Source organism: Triticum urartu, unplaced genomic scaffold (assembly GCF_003073215.2).
Source record: "Triticum urartu cultivar G1812 unplaced genomic scaffold, Tu2.1 TuUngrouped_contig_559, whole genome shotgun sequence".
Taxonomy (NCBI): domain Eukaryota; kingdom Viridiplantae; phylum Streptophyta; class Magnoliopsida; order Poales; family Poaceae; genus Triticum; species Triticum urartu.
Window position 1 is genome coordinate 20638 of NW_024116276.1, and position 11842 is coordinate 32479.

Genomic DNA, 11842 nt, shown 5'->3' on the forward strand with positions numbered 1-11842 from the left:
GATTTTGAGTTTATACAAAGTTTATGAGAAACTTGTATTTCCAAAGAAGTGAGTGGGAGCACTATAGAATTTCTGATGAGTATATGTTTTAACATATTGTTGATCGGAAATGACGTAGAATTTCTGGAAAGCATATAGGGTTATTTGGAAAGTGTTTTCAATGGAAAACCTGGATTAAGCTATTTGAACATTGAGCATCAAGATCTATAAGGATAGATCAAAACGCTTAATGGTACTTTCAAATGAGCACATACCTTGACATGATCTTGAAGGTGTTCAAGATGGATCAGTCAAAGAAGGAGTTCTTGCCTGAGTTATAAGGTATGAAGTTAAGACTTAAAGCTCGACCACGGCAGAATAGAGAGAAAAGACGAAGGTCGTCTCCTATGCTTAAGACGTAGGCTCTACAGTATGCTATGCTGTGTACCGCACCTGAAGTGTGCCTTGCCATGAGTCAGTCAAGGGGTACAAGAGTGATCCATGAATGGATCACAGTACAACGGTCAAAGTTATCCTTAGTAACTAATGGACTAAGGAATTTTTCTCGATTATGGAGGTGGTAAAAGAGTTCGTCGTAAAGGGTTACGTCGATGCAAGCTTGACACCTATCCGGATAGCTCCGATAGAGATACCGGATACGTATAATGCAGCAACAATTTAGAATAACTCCAAGTAGAACAGTTATTTGGAATAGCTCCAAATAGAACGTGGTAACTACATCTAGGAGATGACATAGAGATTCGTAAAGCACACACGGATCTGAAAGATTCAGACCCGTTGACTAAAACCTCTCTCACAAGCAACATGATCAAACCCAGAACTCATTGAGTGTTAATCACATAGTGATGTGAACTAGATTATTGACTCTAGTAAACTCTTTGGATGTTGGTCACATGGCGATGTGACCTGTGAATGTTAATCACATGGCGATGTGAACTAGATTATTGACTCTAGTGCAAGTGGGAGACTGTTGGAAATATGCCCTAGAGGCAATAATAAATTGGTTATTATTATATATTTCCTTGTTCATGATAATCGTTTATTATCCATGCTATAATTGTATTGATAGGAAACTCAGATACATGTGTGGATACATAGACAACACCGTGTCCCTAGTAAGCCTCTAGTTGACTAGCTCGTTGATCAATAGATGGTTACGGTTTCCTGACCATGGACATTGGATGTCATTGATAACGGGATCACGTCATTAGGAGAATGATGTGATGGACAAAGACCCAATCCTAAGCCTAGCACAAAGATCGTGTAGTTCGTATGCTAAAGCTTTTCTAATGTCAAGTATCATTTCCTTAGACCATGAGATTGTGCAACTCCCGGATACCGTAGGAGTGCTTTGGGTGTGCCAAACGTCACAACGTAACTGGGTGGCTATAAAGGTACATTACAGGTATCTCCGAAAGTGTCTGTTGGGTTGGCACGAATCGAGACTGGGATTTGTCACTCCGTGTAAACGGAGAGGTATCTCTGGGCCCACTCGGTAGGACATCATCATATGCGCAATGTGACCAAGGAGTTGATCACGGGATGATGTGTTACGGAACGAGTAAAGAGACTTGCCGGTAACGAGATTGAACAAGGTATAGGGATACCGACGATCGAATCTCGGGCAAGTACAATACCGCTAGACAAAGGGAATTGTATACGGGATTGATTGAGTCCTTGACATCGTGGTTCATCCGATGAGATCATCGTGGAAGCATGTGGGAGCCAACATGGGTATCCAGATCCCGCTGTTGGTTATTGACCGGAGAACGTCTCGGTCATGTCTGCATGTCTCCCGAACCCGTAGGGTCTACACACTTAAGGTTCGATGACGCTAGGGTTATAAAGGAAGTGTATGTGGTTACCGAATGTTGTTCGGAGTCCCGGATGAGATCCCGGACGTCACGAGGAGTTCCGGAATGGTCCGGAGGTAAAGATTTATATATAGGAAGTCCTATTTCGGCCATCGGGACAAGTTTCGGGGTCATCGGTATTGTACCGGGACCACCGGAAGGGTCCCGGGGGCCCACCGGGTGGGGCCACCTATCCCGGAGGGTCCCATGGGCTGAAGTGGGAAGGGATCCAGCCCAAAGTGGGCTGGGGCGCCACTTCCCTTATGGCCCATGCGCCTAGGGTGAAGGGGGAACCCTAAGGAAGAGTCCCAAGGAGGGAAGGCACCTCCTAGGTGCCTTGGGGGGGAGGGAAACCTCCCCTGGCCGCCGCCCCCTAGGAGATTGGATCTCCTAGGGCTGGCGCACCCCCCCTTGGGCTCCCTATATATAGTGAGGGTAGGAGGGCCTCTTGACACACCCCTTATGCCTTTGGTGCAGCCCTCCCTCTCTCCCAAGTTCTTCTCCTCTCCCGTGGTGCTTGGCGAAGCCCTGCAGGATTGCCACGCTCCTCCATCACCACCCACGCCGTTGTGCTGCTGCTGGATGGAGTCTTCCTCAACCTCTCCCTCTCTCCTTGCTGGATCAAGGCGTGGGAGACGTCACCGGGATGTACGTGTGTTGAACGCGGAGGTGCCGTCCGTTCGGCACTAGGATCATCGGTGATCTGAATCACGACGAGTACGACTCCATCAACCCCGTTCACTTGAACGCTTCCGCTTAGCGATCTACAAGGGTATGTAGATGCACTCTCCTTCCCCTCGTTGCTGGTCTCTCCATAGATAAATCTTGGTGACACGTAGGAAATTTTTTGAATTTCTGCTACGTTCCCCAACAGACACATGCTCGTGTCTACATGTGGTATGTTGTGTCGAGGACTTTGTTTCCTGACTCCACTGGCAAGAACGCTCCATGGATGTGGCTGAAGGCGTTGATCGTCTTCGATAGCAAATGGAGCTGGGGTTCAGCGACTCTTGCCTACTTGTACCGACAGGTAGTTGGTCTGTTTTGTGATCAACTCATTTCTTCATTAGCAATGCAAGCTTGCTGTCAAGTTAACATTGTTTTTCTTTCATATGCAGCTGGACGATGCGTGTTGCAGGATCACAGATAGTGCAGGCATTGGTGGTAATATGCTTCTACTTTCTGTATGGAGCTGGGAGCGTCTGCCTGTTGGACGCCCGAAGAGCGTCAGGTTTAATCCTTGGTATGAAGATGAAGATGACGAATTACGGCGCCCCACTTGGGCTTACAAGTGGGATGTGGTTTCCGAGATGACGAACGATGTCAATCTCATGTACCAGAAGTACGTTGCCGAGTTGGACACGATTACGCCTGAGCAGGTAACGAGGTCATTACTTCAGTCATTTCTCATGTTTGCCTAAAAAAATTCACCAATTTTGCATTGTTGCCCTATTTCATAGGTGGAATGGCAGCCATATGGCGCCGATGACAGACTTGGGTACACCCCGGAGTTTACCATCAACCCGATGTGCTTGCGGGATAGGGATCTCTGGCGTATGCGGTGCCCACTGATATGCAACTGGGCTATTGAGTTTCATTTGCCACATCGCGTGTCTCGTCAGTTTGGTCTGTTCCAGCCTCACCCGCCGGAATGGGTGGATACGGACAAAGCACTTCATAGGTAAGACAGCATGAACCGTATTGACTAAGCATCGTCACTCCTTGATTTTGCTAATGTTTGGTTTTGTACCATGCAGGTTGGACAGGAGAAGGCAGCGGAAGATAAAGGACTGGGACAAGCATCATGCTTCGTATGTTACCCGCTTCCAGCTTTGTGTGGAGGAAGCTCGTAGCAGTGCACGCGCCAAGCTTCGTGAGCATTGTCCACTTGCTTTTGATAACTACATACGATGGCTTCTTGAAAATACTCGAGTTGAGATATGCCCGCCGGCATATAGTGAGGATATTCTTGAAGAACCCGTAAACTTTGAGGATCTATCAAAGGGGAAGTACAACAGAGATGTCAGGGTAGGGCACGGAGTCCCTGCTGTTCTGGTGATTAACTATGTGGTAAAGTGTTTCTTCTTTACTTTCCCGTTGGCCGTATTACACATGTTTGAATGGCTAACGTGTTCATTCTTTCTCATCCGCAGCGCACCGAGATCAAGAAAGCAGCTGATGAGAGCCAGTCTATTCTGGAGGAAACACCGGTTGGAGAAGGCAATGATGATGGTCCACTACGAGCATTCCTCAAGGTACAAATCACATTCACTATGAGAGGTAGTCTATGTTGCGGAGTTTCATATCTTCCACACTTGTTCATGTTACAGCGTCAGGCCAGGAAGTTAAGGCGGTTATCGAATCTTCTCAGTTGCCGTGATCCCGAAATTGATGAACCATCTGCCTCTAGGTCTGGTACACCATCAGACCCCTCATCTCACCATCAGAGGGACGATGTGAGTTCCTCATATGCTTATCAGGATGATGAGGGTGCGGTCACCCAAGAGGTATGACTAATCCTTTAGATGTGATTCTCACTTGATTACGACGTCGGTCTTCACCATATTGCTTGATTGTGTGATAGGGCGATGAGCTTGATGATGACATGACTTTGGCGGACGCTCAACTTCGGTCCCCATATGTGTTCAAGCCTAGGCAGCCCAGACGCCGGTACACGCCCAACGACTTTGACAACAGAGGCAACCTAAAGGTGGTCGTAGGGACCTCGCGGATAGCTAGCTTGGATCATGAGGCGGAGGCGGAGGCGGAGGAGGAAGTGCAGGAAGAGGAGGCTCGTCCATCCAGGAAGAAGAAGATTGCCTGCAGGCGTGGCACCAGGAACACGCGCGGAAGGCATTAGTGTTTGTTACTATGGAAGTGCTCTCTTGTAGCCGTTTCGTTAGGTTGATGAACTTGTTTGGTTATGTTATATGTTGGTGAACTCTTACTATTGTGGTATATGTGTTGTCCTAAAAGATATGATGTTCAAATTATTATGGTATTGTGGTATTTATTCAGTTGAATTGTTCAGTATTTGTGGTATTGTGGTATTTGTTCAGTTGAATTGTTCAATATTTGTATTTGCCAAAATGGAATCTGTTTCTGCAGTTTGGCAGTTAACAGCACTGCAGCGCCTGACAGTCAGGCGCTGCACTGTACAATGCAGCGCCCAAAGCCTAGGCGCTGCACCTCACAGTGCAGCGCCCAAAGCCCAGGCGCTGCACCTTACTGCAAAAACAGAGTTGACAGCACATTCATTTCACTGGAACATCATAATACTTACAATGACTGCATCATCACAACAATTTGAACAAACAAAATTTTTATGCCGACGAGTTCATAACTTAAGACAATTCGAACTACGACATGGTTCACGACACATTCATTACAAATGACAAATGGTAGCTTGCCCTAGAAAATAGTTCACCAACATCTTACATGCCCTCACAAGTTCACGACTCGTGCACCGAACCGAAGTCCCTACTAAGTAGAGCGAGGCCATTTCCCCTTCTTGTCACGGGCCGAGTCCTCCTCTTGCGCCTCGCGAGCCTTTGCAAGCTTTCTTGCCCTCTCCTCCTCACGAGCAAGTTTCGCTTGGCGTGCCCTCTCCTCGTCTCGTTTCTTCCGCTCCATCCTCTCCTTCTGACGACGCTCTTCCTCCAAGCCTCTTCGAAACGATTCTTCGAACCGCCGTTGCTGCCTAAGACAATCTTGGTATTGGTCCTTTTTGACATCTTCTGGCACTTCAAGATCTATCCACGTGAAGTACTTGCATAGAGGAGGCGGTGACTGCATACAAAATTTTTGTTAGTGTTGACACATATTTGATAGTAACATTTTACTTCTTGAGCTTACCGGTGGTTGGTCATAGGCGTTAGTTGGAAGTGCACGATCATAAGCATAGTTCGGGCATACAAAATATCTCCGGCCTTCCGTCCATGATTTATTTCGGTCGGTGGATATCTTCACCTTGCAAACATCTCCACACCAACATGGCGGGATGTTGGCATCTTTCTCCTTCACCTTGTTCAAAGATGCGTCCTCCCACTTGTTCGGCATGTCTTCTTGGTTAGCACACGGTGGCCTCGTCATGGAACCGGATGAAGCCATGCCTACAAAACCGATAATTCTTGGTTAACCCTAACCCCCACTTAACAATAACACAATCCTAACCATAGCATAACCCTAACACCAACATCAAACACACATACCCCTAACCCTAGCATACCACGAAAGCCTAACCAACCCAAATTAGCAAAGAAACTTAACATCATTCAACAAATATTTGCAAATCCAATCCAATCCCCAAAGTAGCAAGATTTCAGCAAATGTGACAATTCCTATGGATGAAAACGAGGGGAACGGAGGAGATTACCTTAAGGGAGGGTTTGGCTTCGAAATCCACGATCAAATACTCCGGATCTGAGGAGGATTTGAGAAGGGGAGAGAGGAGGGCAGAAGGGAGGCACTGAGCTTCGGGTTTGGGGGGGGGGGGGGGTGGGGGGGGGGGGGGGGGGGGGGGGGGGGGTGAGTGCAGCAAATAGATGTCCAGCCGTGCAGCGCCTAAGGGAGAGGCGCCACACACCATAGTGCAGCGCCTACTCTTTAGGCGCTGCACTTCTGGACATCCCAGTCCAGAGAGCAACAGAAGCTTCCAGTATGTTTTCTGCCCAAAAAAATGCTAAGTGAGTGTGCAACGCCCAAGGGATAGGCGCTGCACTGTAATGTGCAGCGCCTCGGCCTTAGGCGCTGCACTATCTGCTGTTTTCATATACAAAGTGATTTTTATGTTTTGTGATTCACATAGATGGCACATAATCATATCCAAATCACATGTAGTAGTCCAAATCACATACTCATACACACATAGCAATAGAGGTGTCCAATCAGATAGTCATACATAAACATTTAGCCAAAAAGACATAGTCATTTACGTCTCATATCACATAGTAGCACACATTTTGGTTCATAGAAAAAGTCATGGTCCTTGTCCCTTCTTCTTCCTCTCTTCTTCTTCTTCTTCTTCTTCTTCTTCTCCCTCCTCCGACCACCAAGGGAGCTCACCTTTCGCCTCCGTGTCCTCCACCCCCTTCATTGTTTCCATACCTATGAAAATGTCAATATAATAGTTAGTCACACAATGCAAAATGACAACACAAGCATTGAGCCAAAAGAACAAGATCATAGTAAGTGACATACGGCAATGGTCCATTGAGCCAAGTGAACATTCCTCCACCACGGCCGCCGCCAAGGCCAAGATCACCACCATTGCCTCTACCACCACCACGGCCTAGACCACCACCACGGCCTCTACCGCCACCATGGCCTCTACCGCCACCATGGCCTAGACCACCACCACGGCCTCTGCCACCACCACGGCCAAGACCATCACCACGACCTAGGCCTTCACCACAGCCAAGACCATCACCACGGCCTAGGCCTTCACCACGGCCTCTACCACCACCACCACGGCCTAGACCATCACCACGGCCTAGGCCTTCACCACGGCAAAGACCATCCCCACGGCCTAGGCCATCACCACGGCCTCTACCACCACCACGGCCTCTACCACCACCACGACCTCTTTGTTGCCTAGTGCCTCGTTGGCTTGTTTGACTTGGTTGGCTACTCCTTGGTTGACTTGGTTGGCTATCATTTGCTTGGCTTGTGCTTGCATCATTTTTCTTTGATCTTTTTCTTGATTTGGGACAAGTTCTTGTGTTGTGTCCCCCATGACTGCAGTCCCCACAACAGGATTGCTCACGAGGCTCTTGGAATTGGCCGGTGCCGTATTCTCCACCGCCACCACGGCCCCATCTGTCCATGTCACCTCTAAGACGCTTTGTCTTACGTCTTCCCCGTCTAACGACCTTCAATTCCGGGTCCGGCCATAGTTGAACTCCATGATACTCCGGCCATTGTGATTGGTCCAAGTATGGCTGAAACCGGGGAGCCCATGTATTCTTTACCGTCATGATTGAGAACTCGGACTCCCTCACAGTAAGAGGGTGATTGACGTCCACATTCCTAACACGGGCTGCATTTAACAAGTGCGAGCATGGGAGATGAAGCAACGATGGCCTCATGCAGCTGCAATCACACCGTGTTAGGGAGACCTTGAAAGCGCGGCCTCCGTGTTGGTGGCCATCATTTCTGGTTCCTCCAGGCTCTTTCACCTCATACTTCCACTCGTTGTCGTCATATAGTACAGCTTCTTGGGAGTCTGCCTTTCGTGATTGAAAGTCCAACCATTCTTCAACCTTTGGTGGGAAATAGTATTTGTGCTTATCCTTGTTCTCACCAGCAATCTGCTTATCCGTCTCCATTGAATACTTCAAAAAGTATCCATTCATCTTGTCAAATGTGTATTGAACTATTGCCGTCACAGGTAATGCACGTACACCCTTGAGCACCTTATTGAAGCATTCTGCCATATTGCTTGTCATTTGACCGTACCTCCGGCCATCTTCATCGAAAGCACGTGCCCACATATTCCTTTCGACAATGTTCTTACTGAGAAATTCATGACCACCGGGGTCAAGTTTCTTGTGTCTGAGCAATGCATTGAACAATGTGGCAAACCGCTTGTTGGTGAAAGCGAGACAACAATCTTGAAGATCATCGGCCAACTCCTTGATACCACATGCCCTATAGAAGTTTGCACAAAAGTGCCTCATGCACCATCGATGATGCAACTTTCTATGTCCGGGAATGTCAACCACCACCTCATTGAGAATTCCTGGATGGCGATCCGATATGACACAAATTTCCCTTTCAGCCGGTAATACCCTTGTTCTCAATTGACGCAAGAACCACTCCCAGTTATCATTGTTCTCCACCTCAACCAAAGCGAAAGCCAAAGGCAACACCTGGTTATTGGCATCACTTGCTATTGCAACCAATAAAGTGCCCTTGTATTGTCCGGTCAAGAACGTGCCATCAATGGCGATGACGGGCCGACAATGCTCAAAAGCCCTCATGCATTGCTCAAAGGCCCAAAATGCACGGCCAAATACTCAGACAGTCCTCCCGTTGTGAATCAATGTTTGGTGCCCATGAGGCTCAACCACGTGAACCATGCCTGGGTTTGTAGTGGCCATAGCTAACAACAACCTAGGGAGTCGGTTGTATGCTTCCTCCCAATTGCCATACAACATCTTGAATGCGGCTTGCTTTGCCTTCCATGCCTTGCCGTACTTCACCTTATAATGAAAGATGGCTTTCACAAGGTCAATGACACTCTTGATGCTCATTGTTGGAAGTGTGGATATTTGGTTGGAAAGCCTATAAGCGATGAACTCGGACGTGAGTTGTCTGTGTTGTTGGTACACAAGCTTGCCATCCGCATTCTTGTGCCGGCACATGTGATTTGGTAGACAACTCACTATGCGCCAAGTGGGACCTCCTTTCCATGGCCTTGCACGCACAATTCATGGACAACTTGGCACTTCACATTTGACCGTGTAACGCACATTGACGTCCGAGTTGGCCAATTTTATGTGGACGATAATGCGTAACCGAGTAGTTGTCGAGTCACATCTTCAATTCCAAGAAGGATTGAAACTCACAACCGGGATATATCCCGTTCTTGCTGTCTTCCAAATCACGGTGAGAACTTGGCCTAGCTCCAAGAGATATGCATTTGCCACCATCCACAACGGCTTCATCCGCGAGACTAAGATCCTTGAACAATGGTGTCTTGTGATCCCGCCCGAATACCTTCTTGAATGCTTGGGCCTCCTTCGGTGTGAACCCCTCCTCATCAACTTCTTCATCGGGACCATCGTCATCCGAGTCCGATGCATATGCACGGGAAAAAGGGATGGATTGGTCCATTGTCTCTTGCACATGATATTGGTCGAGATCACCCACATTGTTGTCATGGAGATCAACTTCGTTGTCATCCTCCTCGTACTCATCATTCTCCTCTTCAAAACCTTCATTTTGGTTGTTTGGAGTCGGGCTCAATGTTGGCCAATCTTGTTGCGTGAAATGAGGTTCACTCATTTGATCTTGGTTCATGGGTGGTGGAGTGCTAGCAACCAACGGGGAGGGGTTCCGGTTCAAGTCCAAATTCAAAGTAGACTCAACCTTCTTGGAGGCAAATAACTCAAGAGCCTTGTCTAGAGATTCGGCAACCGTCTTCTTGTATGCAACCCAACGTTGCTCGGAGTTCACACGCATTGTCTTTCAACGGATGTGCATTCCAAAACCAACATTATGCCTTCCCACGAACTCAACAACGTCACTTGGGTCCATCCAATTCAAATCCTTCCTCACTTGGTCCAAGAGCTCCGCATAGCTTGGACTACTCTCAAACACCATGTCAAGCTCATCCGGGTCCGGCTCAACATTGCCTTTCAAAAAGGCCTCTTTATCCACATGATGAACATAAACACATGTTCTCCCCATCCCTACAATAATAAAAAACACACATATATCAAGTAAGTACTTAACAAAAAATATTTGCACAAAATACATATGCCATAACATATATATGAATTAATAACCCTAACCCCCACTTAACAATAACCACAACCCTAACCATAGCATAACCCTAACACCAACATGAAACACACATAACTCTAACCCTAGCATATTATGAAAGCCTAACCAACCCAAATTAGCAAAGAAACATAACATGATTCAATACAAATTTACAAATTCAAGCCAAAACTAGGGTTTCCCCAAAGTAGCAATATTTGAGCAAATGTGACAATTCCTATGGATGAAAACGAGGGGATCGAAGGAGATTACCTTAAGGGAGGGGTTGGCTTCGAAATCGACAGTCAAATACTTCGGATTTGCAAGATTTGAGAAGGATTTGAGAGGGGGAGAGGGGAAGAGAGGAGAGGCGCAAGGGTAAGGGGTTGGGGGGGGGGGGGGTTGGGGGGGGGGGGGGGGGATGGGAGAGAGGGTGGGGCCAGTCTAAATGGAACACAGACTGTGCAGCGCCCAAGAGCTAGGCGCTGCACATTACAAGTGTGGCGCCTAAGTCTGAGGCGCTGCAGTGCTGTCTGTGGGGCCGCAACTGGACCAGGGCTGCCACGCTGGCAGGAGGTGCGACGCCTAAGGCAGAGGCGCTGCATAGTGATGTGTGGCGCCTAGCTGTCGGACGCCACATAAAAAGGTCAGCAGAGTGAAATTTTTTTAAAACAAGGTCAGTTTGTGATTTAATTTGGACCTTAGGTCAAATATATGATTTCTGCCTCTCTAGGCTGCCTGACCAGGCTAGAAAATTAAAAATCTCAGGCACATACCAGGCAGCAGCTTTGCCCAGGCATGCGGCCCAGGCTTGCAACCGCACCGACCGCCCAGGCTCGGAGGCCACGATGCCGATCGATCAGCTACCTACCCAAAGGGATCAGGGCATGTCATGTCAGTACGTACGTCGATGCGCTGCGACGGAGCGCCTCCCCGCCGCTAGAAAATCTCGCACTAATCGATCGACGCGAGCCGTCCAACGGCCACCGTTACTGCTCTCTCTTATGCACGTTTCCAAAACCCCCCATCGGTCGGCGTCACGCGGTACCACTCGTACCATTGCTGCTCCGTCCATCTGGGCGGGTTCACGTGCTTTTCGTCAAATCATTTTGGAAAGGCCACTACACAACAAGTCACATTTAGCAATATATTTTCCATTTTTCTTGCGTGGGACCAGTGTGGTTGTCAAACTTTACGATCGACGGGCATGATGCATGCACTGAATGCAACGCAGGGTACGGGCACGTACGCGCGCACATGCACCGGTGGTGTGTCGTGGAATCGCATTTCGTTGCTGTTCTGATCAGTCCCGCGAGTCCGTAACCGTTACATTTCTGTTCTTCTGTTTTGTTTGCCCGACAGCACATAAATCGTGCAATAAACAATGCGTGCTTCTTGCAAATTCACTTAGTTTCCCCCAGATTGAAGCAGAGTCGGACTCCACAACGGTGATAGAATCATGTGATGGTCAATCTAGATGGTGGGATGAAGCAGCTGCTATTTTT

The 11842-nt window shown here is 48.0% G+C and overlaps 1 protein-coding gene across 1 annotated transcript; it reads left to right on the forward strand.

The window, feature by feature from the left end:
* Positions 1 to 2730: 2730 nt before the first annotated feature.
* LOC125529421 (serine/threonine-protein phosphatase 7 long form homolog) lies at positions 2731 to 4202 on the forward strand. Its single transcript, XM_048693832.1, has 6 exons — positions 2731 to 2883; positions 2972 to 3232; positions 3314 to 3534; positions 3611 to 3908; positions 4007 to 4108; positions 4152 to 4202. The coding sequence occupies exons 1-6, from the start codon at positions 2746 to 2748 to the stop codon at positions 4200 to 4202; spliced, it is 1071 nt and encodes a 356-aa protein (XP_048549789.1). The 5' UTR covers positions 2731 to 2745.
* Positions 4203 to 11842: the final 7640 nt, after the last annotated feature.